The sequence below is a fragment of the Crocodylus siamensis genome, chromosome 2, assembly GCF_052110815.1.
Source record: "Crocodylus siamensis isolate JL-2025a chromosome 2, ASM5211081v1, whole genome shotgun sequence".
NCBI classification, from domain to species: Eukaryota; Metazoa; Chordata; order Crocodylia; family Crocodylidae; genus Crocodylus; species Crocodylus siamensis.
In genome coordinates, this window is record NC_143396.1 from 229069337 (window position 1) to 229083355 (window position 14019).

Below are 14019 nucleotides of genomic sequence, written 5' to 3' on the forward strand. Positions count from 1 at the left end.
GACCCCACACTCCATATTACATATATTGCTAGGTGTCTGTGACTGATACAGTATACAATGGCTTTCAGTGGAGTAAGTGAAGGGGACCTCATATCTTTTTCCAGAGTGGGGAGGTGACTTCCACTCAGCAGATTAAAAGAATTAAGTAGAAAATTTGAACTTAGTTATTGTGGAACAGATTGCAGAGCAGATATACTCAGGGCTGCCTTTTATTTTGTATTTCAAAACTGATCATTCATGCTGTTAAATTCACAGTAAACAACTTCCTAATAATAAGCATGAGAGATTATTATTTTATGTTTCCCAGTAAACATCTTGTTCAGCTGTGTGTGTGCAGTAGTTTTATTCCTGCTCTGTTTCTAAATTACTTGCATGGCATTACAGTTTGAAGTGACCACTTGTACACAGTTCTCTTTTGAATTCTCTTTACTAATGCAACTGGCTTGGAGCCATACATGTATTTTAGCGTACCTCTGGAAACGTTGTATACCTTTCTGGAGGCCAAAGAAGATGTATTTTTAATTCTGTGGTGTTTTAAACAGATGAATCAGAACAGCCATATCATCCTCTGTGGACAGATTTCCCAGTATAATAAACCTATGATTTATCCTCCTCCACTGGCTCCTGCAATAGAAGAAATAAGGAAAGCAAGGAATATCACAAGGTATATTTCTCCTTCCTCAGCCTCTGTCATCATCTTCAGGGTAGATCAAACAGAGAATTCATATTCAGTGTTTTCTGTTATTTCTGTATTTGATGTGAGGAGATGCTTCTGACAATTTTGTTTGGATCACTGGGAAAGGGAGGAGGATTTAGATTTTTATAGCTTACAATGTTTGATATGTCTGTAGCATCATAAAAACATGCTGACAAGCCCATTACATGGATAAAAAGAACATGGAGAATTGCAGTATATTTGCGGTATAATTTAAGAGCAACTCAACTGGCATATGCCTCATCTCTGGTCAGTTGATTTTATTCCTTGGATTTCTGTTAGATTCTCTACTGTGAAGGAACGTGTTACCATGGTTTTTTCTTCAAATGCTCAGACAAGTGTTTCATAGTTTCATAGTAGCTAGAGTCGGAAGGGACCTAGGTAGATCATCTAGTCCGACCCCCTGCCTTAGCAGGAAAGAGCACCGGGGTCAGATGACCCCGGCAACGTGCTCATCTAACTTCCTTTTAAAAACCCCCAGGCTAGGAGCCTGCACCACTTCCCCTGGAAGCTGGTTCCAGGCCCTAGCTGCCCTGACTGTGAAGTAGCGCCTCCTAATATCTAATCTAAACTTACCCTCCGCCAGTTTGTGACCGTTATTCCTGGTCACTCCTGGCAGCGCACGGGGGAACAGGGACTCCCCCAATACCTGCTGATCCCCCCTGACCAGTTTGTAGCAGGCCACAAGGTCCCCCCTTAACCTTCTCTTGTGGAGGCTAAACAGGTTCAGGTCCCGTAGCCTCTCCTCATAAGGCCTGCCCTGCTGACCCCTGATCATACGAGTGGCCCTCCTCTGAACTCTTTCCATATCGTCCACGTCCCTCTTGAAGTGTGGCGCCCAGAACTGGACGCAGTACTCCAGCTGCGGCCTGACCAGTGCCGCATAGAGGGGGAGGATCACCTCCCTGGACCTGCTCGAGATGCATCTGTGGATGCATGACAGGGTACGGTTGGCCTTCTTGACTGCCTCCCCACACTGCCGGCCCATGTTCATCGTGGAGTCAATGACGACTCCAAGATCCTTTTCCGTCTCCGTGCTGGCAAGAGGGGAGTTCCCCAACCTGTAAGTGTGGTGCCGGTTCTTCCTCCCCATGTGCAACACCTTGCACTTATCAGTGTTAAACCCCATCCTATTCTCATCCGCCCACCGTTGCAACCTGTCAAGGTCAGCTTGTAGCCTATTGCACCCTTCTAGTGCACCCACATCCCCCCACATCTTAGTGTCATCAGCAAACTTGAACAGGGTGCTTTCTACCCCCTCATCCAAGTCACTGATGAAGATGTTGAACAGTGCGGGCCCGAGGACCGAGCCCTGCGGAACCCCACTGCCCACGTCCTTCCAGGTCGAGAAGAACCCATCCACTACCACCCTCTGGGTGCGGCCCTCCAACCAGTTAGCGACCCATTTGACCGTGTGGGCATCGACACCACAGTCTCCCAGCTTTTTGATGAGGACAGGGTGAGAGACAGTGTCGAAAGCCTTCCGGAAGTCCAAAAAGACTACATCCACAGCAACCCCTGCGTCTAATGATTTGGTGACCTGATCGTAAAAGGCCACCAGGTTGGTCTGACAAGACCTGCCACTGATGAACCCATGTTGGTTGCCCCTGAGCATGCATTCCCCCGCAAGGCCCTCCCGGATGTGTGCCAGGATAATTTTTTCAAAGAGCTTACCCGGGATTGAGGTAAGACTAACTGGCCTGTAATTTCCCGGGTCCTCTTTTTTTCCCTTTTTGAAGATAGGGACCACATTGGCCCTCTTCCAGTCCTCCGGCACCTCGCCAGAGCACCACGAGTGCTCATAGAGCCGCGCCAGGGGTCCCGCAATGACCTCGGCCAGTTCCTGTAGAACCCTAGGGTGAAGATCGTCTGGACCAGCGGACTTGAACACGTCCAGCCTCTCCAGAAGTACCCTAACTAACTCCTCGCTAACCCCTGGCCCAGGCGTGTCTCTCTCGGGGCCCGAGGGGGGCCCAGCAGGGAGGTGGCTGAACTGGTCCCTACTTAGGAAGACAGAGGCAAAGAAATCGTTAAATATGTTAGCTTTGTCATCTGGCGTTGTTGATTTTTTCCTGAGAGTAATTGTGTATGAGGGCAGGAATGTGAAGTACTTCAACCACTGCATCTTTTGTATTTATGTAATCCTTTTTAATACTAACTTTTCCCTTAGGAGAAGGGAATATCAAATGTGGCAAATACATAAAGGTAAAGGGTTACTGAAGGTAGATTGACATGGACTCTCAGCAGGCCTACATAACATAAAGCTGCAGTAATTAAAACCTGGAAGTTTTCAGTATTTTCCCTGTCTCTATTCCACAGTCTCAGAAGCTTGGCCAAGTTGAATATGCCTACCTGATCCCAAAGAACAATCTGTGTTGTGACAATTCAGAACAGATGACTAATGTGATAGGTCACTAACATGTTTTCAGTCTGTCTTGGACCACTTTGGATCCTTTAATTGACATTTTAGCCACCAAATCCCCACATTCCTAGCAATATTTCACACATGAATGAACCCCAGAAATATACACTGTATACTAGAGCGTGAAACCCAAAGCTCTAACATTTAGCATTACTTACAGTTGTATTTTGCAGTGATTTTTCTTTTTTTTTTTTGTCTCGTCCAGGCAAATAAACTATGTGCCTGATTCAGATGACTCTAAAGTAGCCACTAGTTTATGGTAGATAATAAGGTAGGCTAGATTTGCACCTTGTAGACTAACTAAAGTAAACATATAGAACAGGTTTCATGAGCTGAAGCTCACTTCACCAGGTGCTATCTACATCCCTTTGCTCATGGTAGGTAATAAGACAACTAAAATTGTGTTCAATCCCTGATCCATATGTTTCCCTCAAACTTTCCACTATAGAAATTTAAAAAGAAGCAAGCTTTACTTATGATCCACTCTGCCTATAGAGTAATACTGGTGGTAGTAAGCATGTACTTGGCCATACTGGGGATTCCTGTAATAGAGGCAGAAAGTTGTATTACAGCTACAGTGAGTTTCAAAGCTTGTTTCACAGAAAAGCTACCGTATCAGATCTGGGAACATGCACAATACTTGGCAATATAGGTTTTGCCTAATTCCTTTTAACTGTTAACAGTCCATTTGGAACAGAATTCGTTCTTTGCAAATGATGAGCCTACTGAGCAGTTAAGGGAATGCTTTTCTGAGCTGCTTAGTAATCTCTGTGCAATTTATGCTTTGGCTCTTCATGTGTGGAGGAACTGGGGCCTGAAAAATAATCCAATTGTATAAAAAATTATTTTTTCCTTCAAGGATGGGACATATATTTTTACAACCCTTAAGAACTTTTAAAAGACAGATCATTGCAGTGACTGAGCATTGATGAAACTTACTTTGGTTCTTGAGAGAGCTGGTGATGACTAGAGGCTGAATCCTGTGTTACTGTATTTAACAGAAGTTAGAGTTGTAATTTTTGTGCATTTTTTAAATATGTGCTTGTTCACTAATCTGGAATATATGTTGACCAACTAGATCCACATCATCAGAATTATAATATTCATTTTGATATGTTGCATTATTATTTACATCTCCAAAAACAGGGTCTAAAATAGTAACCTACATAAATTTAAAGTAATGGAAACTTGAGCCTTCAGTAATTTTGTCAGTATCTTGACATTTGTCAGCATAGGTGATTACTTCTGGATTTTGTTGTAATCTAGTAATCTTTTAGTCTGAACATCCAATAATTGTTTTAATAGGGAGAGATTTCTAGTGTTGGACTATATGGACAAGCACGAAGCTGGTGTTCTACAGCTCTGTCAATGGATCAAAGAGGGGAAACTGAAGGTAGGAACTAAATCTGTAATTCTCAGTTATGGGAGGAAGATTTTAGAGATGATGGCATTGCTTTGGGGATGTGTGTCTAATTTCTTTGTCCCTTGCTCCTTCTTAGTCTCTCCATACCCCCCATATGAACAGAGTGCAGTGCCTTGTTTCAAAGAGGAGTACAATAATGCACCTGAAGGTTCTTTTTGTAGTAGCAGTATTTAGAAAGGGCAATATATCCACTTAGGATTGTGTGTTACAGCAATGTAACTGGTCTTCTAGAAAAAACATGTAACAAAGTATATGTCCTTCCTTTATATAGAGAAGCTAATTCCTTATTTTTGATGCAAGGGCCTAGATTCTGAGAGGTATTTAGCCATAAGTTGTCTAACTCACTGAGTTTAATGCCCACATAGAGTAATAGAAAATGAATATTAGAAGGGTCCTCAGGAGGCCATCTGGTCCAACGCTTTGCTCAAAACAGGACCATCCCCAACTAGATCACCCAGCCAAGGCTTTGTCTAGCTAGGTCTTGAAAACCTCAAGGATGGCGATTCCACCAGCTCTCTGGGTAACCTGTTCTAGTGTCTTACTACCCTCCTTATGAGAGATTTTCCTAGTATCTAACCTAAATTTCCCTTGCTGCAACTTGAGACTGTTGCTGCTTGTTCTGTCATCTGCCACCACTCAGAACAGTCCGGCTCCATCCTCTTCGGATTCCCCCCCTTCAGGTAGTTTAAAGCTGCTGTTAAATCCCGCCTCAGTCTTCTATTTTCCAGACTAAATAAACCCAGTTCACTTAGCCTTTCCTCATAAATCATGTGCCCAAGCCCCTAATAATTTTTGTTGCCTTCTGCTGGACTCTTTCCAATTTATCCACAGTCTTTCTGTAGCAATGGGCAAAACTGGACACAGTATTCCAGGTGTGGCCTCACCAGTGCCAAATAAAGGGAAGTAATCACTTCCCTTGATCTGCTGGTAACACTCTTAATGCAGCCTAGTATGCTGTTAGCCTTCTTTGCAACAGCATACTGGGCTGGATTACCAGCACATAATTTGGGGGCTCTGGTTTTAGTTGGTGGGTTAATGCCCTGTGCCGATTTGGGTCTTCATGAGGCCTAATGAGTTTACCACCTGACCTGCTTATCATAGAACCAGAGAGAAATGCCTGGAAAGAACCTCAAGGGGTCATCTAGACCAACCCCCTGTGGCAAGATCATTCCTATCCAAGCCATCCTATACAAATCCATTGTCTAACCTCTCAGCAGAACTACACAGTCAATCCTGACACAGCAAGATCTAATCTGCCACAGGCAGAGCAGGAGGACCACAGTAGCTAATGCTGCTGTGCAGGTTGTTAATACATGCTCAAAACATACCAGGAAAAGGGTAATGCTCCTTGCTACAGAGGAAGGCAAAACCTACCACAGTCCATACCATCCAGCCATGGGGCAAAATTCCTTCCTGATGCCATCCAGAGACACAAAGTTGTAGGAAGTCAAGTAATGTTCCATCTTTGAAAGAGTTAAATAACTTCTAGGCTTAGAACTATGTAGCTGGACAACATGGCTATGTCCACCTTATCTTCCTTTGTGGAGTAATTGCTATGGCAATTTTATGCTCATTGTCAGCAAGGCTTTAATCTTTTTGAGGAAAACTAACAAGACCTGTTGTTGTTGACAGGCCAGAGAGACTGTAACACGAGGTCTGGAAAAAACTGGTGGTAAGACATGGCATCATTTTCTAAGAATAATCTTTGTTGAAATATAGTGACGCTAAAGACCTATGTGTCGTGTCGTGTCCTGTCATCTGTCCATTCCTTCCCCGTTTAGGAGTTTCTGTCTTCCAGAACATTTTCAAATTAGTTCCTTTTCCTTGTGTTTTGTTATGTGTTACTTACTCTATATCTGAATAAAACTCCTTGATATTAGTATACGTGTTTTGCTGTTTGATTCATTTTCTTTCAGTTAAAAAGGTGGACTTTTTCAATACTAAGGATGGCAGAATTTAAGTTACTAAGGATGGTTAACTTATTAATAGTTAACCGGTACCCCAGTTGCAAAAGTTTCTGAAGATCAGTTTGTTTCTCATCATTAGAATGTATACGAAATCTGTTGTTTATAATTGATGGGTTAATCTGTAAGAATTTTTTAACAGTATTGGATCTGGTAATAGAAAGAAGATACATGCACGAGAAAGCAAAGAATGAGTAATGTCAAAATTATTTTTTTAAAGAGAGGTAGAATAGGTGCACAAATGCCTTTAACAACTTGCAGAAACAGTAGAAGAGGGAGTGAGGAAGAGAACTTTGGCAGGACCATTTCCATCAATTTTTTTTGTCAGTATAGTTTTAGTCCTACAGGGTCAGCATTAAAAATGTGTGTTTAACTTCAGTTTCTAAACCCTCTACCGTCACATATTGGTTTTAAAAAAAACTTGATCAACTGGGCAGTCAAATGTCATGTTCGATTTACCCAAAGCTTTAACTTTATGTAAAGTTTTCACATTTATTTACAAAACAATTTTACAAACCTTGTCTTCCAAGTTCAAAATCTTCCTTTAGATTTTCTGTGTACTATCTTCCTGGTATAGCCTAAAAGTACTGTATAGAATAATTTTAAGTGAACTTGCATCATAAGTAGGTCTGATCAGCCATTTCAATGTTAAAACGATTTTATTAAGGTTTTGTTTAATTTTCCTTGGCAATTTATTATAGTGTTATAAAAAGTAAAGGGGGTCTACAGGATGGTAGCTATCCAATGTTTTACATTTTTTTTAATTGCTATCTATCAAATATTAAATGGCATTATCTTAATAATTAACTTGTTTTGTTTTTTTGTTGTAGCTGCTTTCCAATCCATGATGACCGGAGGCAACATAGGAAAACAGATTGTGCTCATTTCTGAATAAAAGATTTTGCACCTTTTGTATAAATATACCCAACAGGAAAAATAAACGTTTATGATCCTGAAATTGTACTCATTTTTACATGGAGTTTAAAACTTTTTGGCTTCACCTGGGAGACCCAGTAGTGGGGCCCCTACCCTGTTACTAGAGCGGGAAGGAGTCTAGAGGTGCCTGATCCTCCCTAACTCTGCCAGTTCATCCCTTCACTTCATAGTGTTCCTTCTCTTGGGTTTTTTTTCCTTTTGTCCCTATCCTCTCCCCACCACCTCTCTCCTTGTCACCTCCTTTATTTCACTTATGCTTTCTGTATGTTGCTGGAGTCAAACTCACAGGCAGAGAAACCTGAAACAAGATGGCTCTCGAGTCCAGGTGCAGACATTGCCTGATGGCCCAGAGACCAGAAGTGGAGGGTCAAGTGACCTGGAATACCCTTTATAAGTCCAAGCCTCAGACCAGAAAAAGGAGTCTAGCTGTAGGAGCTATAGAGGAGGGAGTCTCTGATGGAGGAACTTGGGGCTGAACCCTGGACCATAGGCACCAACTTTTATTTTTGCCAGGTGGGGGGCGCTAAGATGATGGAAATGTAGAAAGCGTTATGCATTTCGGGTGATAGCCCTCTTCCCGAGGGGGCCCAGAGCCCTTGGGCCCCCATGTGTTCAGTGCGAACACCCTGGACCATGGAGGGAGGATGCAGAGTGTCAATCAGGGTGAGGAAAACCCAAGAGTATCCAAGGTACCTCGAAGCTTTTCTGTTTGTTCTTTTCTTTGGAACATGCCACTGCTGGGTGAGGCAAGCCCCAGGCAGGACATTTCTTTGAGCCCAAATAGCTTCTATTTTGTGATGTTTCATTTCTGAGTAGACCAGTTGCACTTGGGAAGGGGAGGTGGAGGCTACTGAAAGGGGTGCTTAGGGGACGCCCTGAATTCCAGACTGTTGAGGGGATGGAAGATAAAGACTGGGGGTATGTTCTGAGCACAAGAGGGGCAGAGCTTGACAGAGACTAAAAGACCATAAAGTGGGATCTGTGGCCCCACCTGTCTATGCAGGAGTCTCACAGGGGCTGGAGCCTGAGGTCACAAGGGCATGGCCAAAGCTGAGCCAGAAGCTCGCAGTCCTGAACAGTGGTCTCCAAGCCAGAAGGCATAGCCAGAGTTAAAGTGGGATGAGGCCAGGAGAGCCACGGTCCAGACAAGGGTCCCTGTTCCCAAAGCTCTCTGCCCTTTGGGCAGCATCCCTTGTCTAGTGTAAGAGTGAATTTAGTTGGGCTTCTGGCCTCCCTGACTAGAAAAACAGACAGAGACCAGAAGGGCTGATACTGCTTATTTCAGTTATATGTTTTGAGATAAAAAAAAAAATCCTGCATGTCTTATTACTCTGTGCACAGAGGTCCAATTAAGTAAACTTAATTTAGTTTCTTCAAGGTCGTATTTTTTTTTCTCTTTCTCTGTCTTAAGCATAAAAATGCTTGAAAACTTAGAGGGGGGCGGATTCCTTTGAAACAGACAAGTGGGTGATTCCCCTTGCTGTATGAAATCCTCCCTGTGACCACAGTATAGCCCTAAATAAAGAAAAGCTGGCTCTGTCAATTCTGATTCAACTACAATGCAAAGTTTGATTTCTTCCACACTAGTTATTACATCAAGATGTGATGGGTGAGAATACAGAGGGAGAGAACAAAGAGTGCTAGTGCCAAGAGGCTCCTAAAGGCAGATGCACTGTGTTGACACCCATAGGTGTCCTACCCCCGTGGGTGACTGGTGCCTCTTGAAGCCACTGGCGGCGGCAGCGGTGATGGAGCTGGCGAACACCCACAGAAGGCGGCAGGGGCAGAGACGGCCCTGTCAGGGGGGGCATGTACCCCCCTGTGCTTTCTCTACCAGACACCTATGCCTACCCTTATGTTGCAAGTCCGGCCCTGTTGAAATTGGTAGGAGTTTTGACTTTTGACTTCATCGAGGCTGGGACTGTGCAACCCAAGACCTTAAGGAATAATTGTTAGGAATTGTGACTAACTAAAAATGTGTAGTCCATCTCTGGAAGTATCCTTTGCTGCCATGTGGATCTTCAAGTCTTCCCTGAGACACAGGTACAAATGTTATTCAGGTGGTAGGAAGTGCATTAGTTGTTTGCGTGTTTATGTCCTGGGGCTCACATTGTTGCGGCTGCTGCCTCAGAACTTTTCAGGCAAGCTGGATGACTGAGTTCTCTATCCACCACCTTTGTAGAATGGTGAAAATTGGAACTGAAATTATTTCGCAGTTTGTCAGGGGAGGGAAGTCTCCTATGACCACAAGTCAACCCATGTGACACTACAGCTGTTTGCAACCTTTGTTTCCTTTCACAGATGAATATTTTTAGTTAGTAATTTGTTTCTTCAGAATTTAAAGTATGTATAATGCTCATGCTAATTGTCACTGTAACATTTGGCTAAGGAAGGAATATAGGGGGAGAAGAACATTTTAAGAGATTTGTAAGGACTAGTTAGGACCAGTTATATTATGGGGGAATTCATAGAATGATGACAGTCAGTTAGGATCCAGACACTGAATGAAACAGAACGGTCAGATTCCTTGGCGCTGAAAAGTTGCTAAACAAAAAATATGATTGCCAGTTGCTAGCTGCAGTTGCCAGACCATTATCACTCTCTCTGGCCAGAGGTCTGGCATGGGGCATTCATTATGAGGCACCACCACAGGCATCAGGTAGAAGTAGAAGCTGCCACTATTGTGAGAGCCACCCCTTGCCCTGGGCTGGTGAGTTTGACACCGTGGCATTACATGAAGAATGGTGGCAGCAATCCAGTCTAATGAGACCCAGAGCAAGAAGCATAATTAACAGGAAAACAACAAACCAGCAGCTACAGACAGCAAATAGGCAGTGTGGAGAGATCTAGAGTGGAAACCCAACTTGTACATCATAATAGTAGGAATTGAGTCTGTATAAAGAGCTGCCTACAGAGGAGGGGGAGAAGATGAGAAAATTAAGGTGAAGCTTTTTACTGTCTCACTGGGGAGAAAAATGAGTGAGTGAGTCACTGGTTCCAGGAATAATGCCCAAAAACACTAAAAAAGTTGAGTGGTGACTACTACAACTCCTACAGAATAAAACTTTAGAGAAGTTTTTTCTCTCTCTTTTTTTTACCTGGAACTAAGCAGAAACAGAATGATACTTAAATAATTAAATGAAGTTGATAATTCTGGCATTTGTATATATTTTAGAGACCTAAAACACAATCCTAAGTAGAGATGGAATAGCTGAACCATTCAGGGAAAGGACAAACATTATGAAGGCAGTTAGTGCAGAACAAGCACCCAGGCTCAAGCAAAAGCAGGACAAAGAAGCAGGTGCACTGGACCATGATACCTGCATTCAGTGTATGTGAAGTGCAAAGAACATAAAAGGCACTAAGAAAAGTACCCAGTTAATAGCCAATAAGGTGTAAGAAACAAAATAATTTAATGTTGCAATGGAACTGGCAAGCTACAGCAGGAAGAAAAAAAAGCAGTAGTATGTGCAGTACTGAAGACAGAGCCTTTTAAGGAAGTTGCAGCATAACATTAGCACATTTTAAAGCTCTCAGAGTAGATGCACCCCAGAAGTAGGCTGCCAGCCAGTACTGACTCAACAACCAGTTTATTTCCAATTAGATTGTGGAGCTAGGTACAGTGTAACTAATGTTGATAAACAGCTGGAGAAATGTGACAAAGTGCTTGTTACATACAGTAAAGCCATACTGAGACCAATGGCTAAATATGGACTGCTGATAAAAAGAAGCAAGAGATATCAGCTTGAGTTTATGGAAGTTGCCACAGAAAAGTACCACTGCAAGGCAGTGCCAGCTTTAGATTTGTTCACAATGCACCAGAATATCCCTGGCATGACACTATAGGCACTGTCCAGCATTCTGCCAAAGAAAGATGTAAACCAAAGTAAGAAATAAACCTTCACATACTGCCCACAAAACTACTAAACTGCAAGTTTCGCTAAGCCTCCTGGGGCTACTAATGGTGGAACTGGCAAGCTTTAAAAGAGGTATCTGAAGACCCATTTAAACAGGCACAGAGTGGGGCAGCACCTTGGTAAACTGAGGATTCTTATTGGCCCAGAACCACTTCACAGAAAATTGGAAAGAAAGGCCCTATCGCTTACTAACAACTGAGGGCATGCTACCTGATTGATTTAGGGCAAAAGAGCGTGTGATGCTACTAAAGGGTTCTGTCATATAAAGCTAGAGAACTAAACCAGCCATCTGAGACATTCTCCTACACCTTTGGCAGGTGCAGCTGGCTGCAAATGCCACTGGAACCAAGAGGTGTTCCAGTGCAAACTAAACCAGGGACTCAAGGGACTCCCAAGCATTAAGACTGTATGTAGCAGATGCTGTTCTTACTGTAAGGGAAGGAGATGTCTGTCTAGCACCATGATATCAAGTTGTGCAACTCCAAAACAGGTGCTAGGAATGGAATATTGGGCTGAATGAAGACAAACTTAAGCTGGGAGAACTAAGGTTCTTTTACTTGGATACTTGTTTACTTCTGAAGGACTGCACAAAACCTGAAAAACTAAGAACTATTAATGAATGCCTAGACTAAAGTAAATGAAGGAAGTCCAGTGATTTATAGGGAAGGCCATACTTTACTTTCTAGTTTCCCATATTCTGCTTATTACCTATGAATTCTGGGCACATTCAATACACAGCGAAGCAGTATGGGAACACCCAAGATCCAGAACAGGCATTAGAAACGAGAAAAAAGCTATGGGTGCCTATACAGTGTTAGACATGCTTCAACACATTCTAATTAGAATGAGTTGGAGCAGATTTAATTAATCATTAATTTTTTAGTTTCAGCTAATGGAAGCTTTGCACCAGGGTCATTCTGCTGCTCCTTTTGGTGTTAGTGACTAGATGTTTGGAGTGTAACACTGGCACACAGGGTGCCTATACACATGCTTGACAAGCCTTAGATCCTGTGGCAATGCTAGACCATTTAAATTAGAAGGGGGAGCAGACTTGATTAATCATTCTAATTAGAAGGCTCTAGCATTGCTGCAGTTTCACATGTATAAGCCCCTGCAGGTTTAAAAATGGCTGCTGGGGTGCTTTATGTACAGCTTGTTGAGCAGGTGTATAGGCACCCTGTGTGTCAGTGTTATACTCCAATCATCTAGACCTCAGTAACAGGAAAAGGAACAGCAAGGGATAGGGCCTTCCATTTCTGTACCGATGAAGAAAGTACATGGTTCCTGACCTGGTCAGCCTTGCTCTGGATTCAACAGCAGCTTTCAGCCAAAGGCCTTGTAACAGGGCAGTCTGTCACTTTAAGGACAAACAGCCCCATTAAAAAAGCACAACTTGGGGCATTTGGGTAAGGAGTGCGGGGGTGGTTTCCACTAGGAGCTTTAAAAACCCTCAGAAGAGAAAGCAAACTGTGAGAGGGAACAGTTTGCTGCAAGGAGGGCCTACGCTTTTGTCTGGGGCCTTCCCTCCTGGTGTCTGGGAGAGGACAGAGGCATTCTCTTTATTTGCTTAAAAACTGTGTTGGAGAGGAGCTTCTCAGGGAGTGCAATTCTGCAAAGCCAGCAGACCAAATGACCTGCTTACAGACCTCTACTGCAATTCTAAACTGCCAATCTACGAGTAAGAGATGACACCCCTGTAGTGAGTTACACTAGTTGAAGACCCTCTAATTATTGAATATTCTGTATCATTCCAGAAACTTCAACTTAGGAAATGTCTTTAAAATGTGTGTGATGCAAACATAGAAAACAAAAGTATCGATAAGGCATGAATGCATCCTCTTGTCCTTTGCTGCAGATATGGAAGCAAACTTTGACTGTTGCAGAATTATCATCGTTTAATCTTTACCACATTAACTTTGCTTGTCTGAAGTACAAAGTTTGTATGTCCAAGGTGTTTGCTACAGGGCTGTTTCCAGAGTGAGTTGTTACTTTGTACAGTGTGAGCTGATATGCCTTACAACAATCATATTTCTTATTGGTGGGAAGAGGATGGAGGTTTTTTGTGTTTTTTTTCGATGAGACACAATGTAGAGCAGAAAATTCCCAGCATTTCATGCTTCACAGCACTTGTTTAGTAATTTCATGAGCGAGCCTCAACTATTAGTGGGTTATGATACAAGAGATGACTGACTCAGTGTGAGATCATGTGCTGAGGTATTGATCCTTTGCTTTATAAGAAGCGATTTGCATGCTACAGTCTGGAGTTTGCTGATTCTAAAGGTTTTAAAAAGAAATTACTAAAAGGAGGAGACCCCCCCCCACCTGGTAACCCAGCCATAAAACAAAGTTTGAAGAAAATTGTTTTTGTGAATTCTCTCTACCTCATTTTGAGAGAACAAGGGCAAAAACATTGTAATGAAACACATTGAAGAGTTTAATATAAATCTAGGTACCTGGCTTCTTTTTAGTTGACTTATTTCTGACATAAGCTACCTGTCTGACTCTTCAGCAGATACTTATTTTTGCATACTCTAGCTGAGTCCCATTAACTAAAGGAAGATTTATCACAGACATGCAGGACAAATCCAGGACCCAACAGAGCTAAAGAGTCTGCCGTTGACTGCAGAGAGAGGATTTATTCC

The 14019-nt window shown here is 42.7% G+C and overlaps 1 protein-coding gene across 2 annotated transcripts in view; it reads left to right on the plus strand.

Moving 5' to 3' along the window:
• The window catches only part of LOC149871821 (prostaglandin reductase 2-like), a 28835-nt gene extending 21353 nt beyond the window's left edge, over window positions 1-7482 (plus strand). For both annotated transcript variants that reach the window (XM_090033315.1, XM_090033314.1), the window contains exons 7-10: window positions 543-664; window positions 4443-4530; window positions 6193-6232; window positions 7355-7482. In XM_090033315.1, the coding sequence (XP_089889441.1) occupies window positions 543-664; window positions 4443-4530; window positions 6193-6232; window positions 7355-7419 (315 nt within the window). In that variant the 3' untranslated portion in view covers window positions 7420-7482. The remainder of the gene's footprint in view (window positions 1-542; window positions 665-4442; window positions 4531-6192; window positions 6233-7354) is intronic.
• Window positions 7483-14019: the final 6537 nt, after the last annotated feature.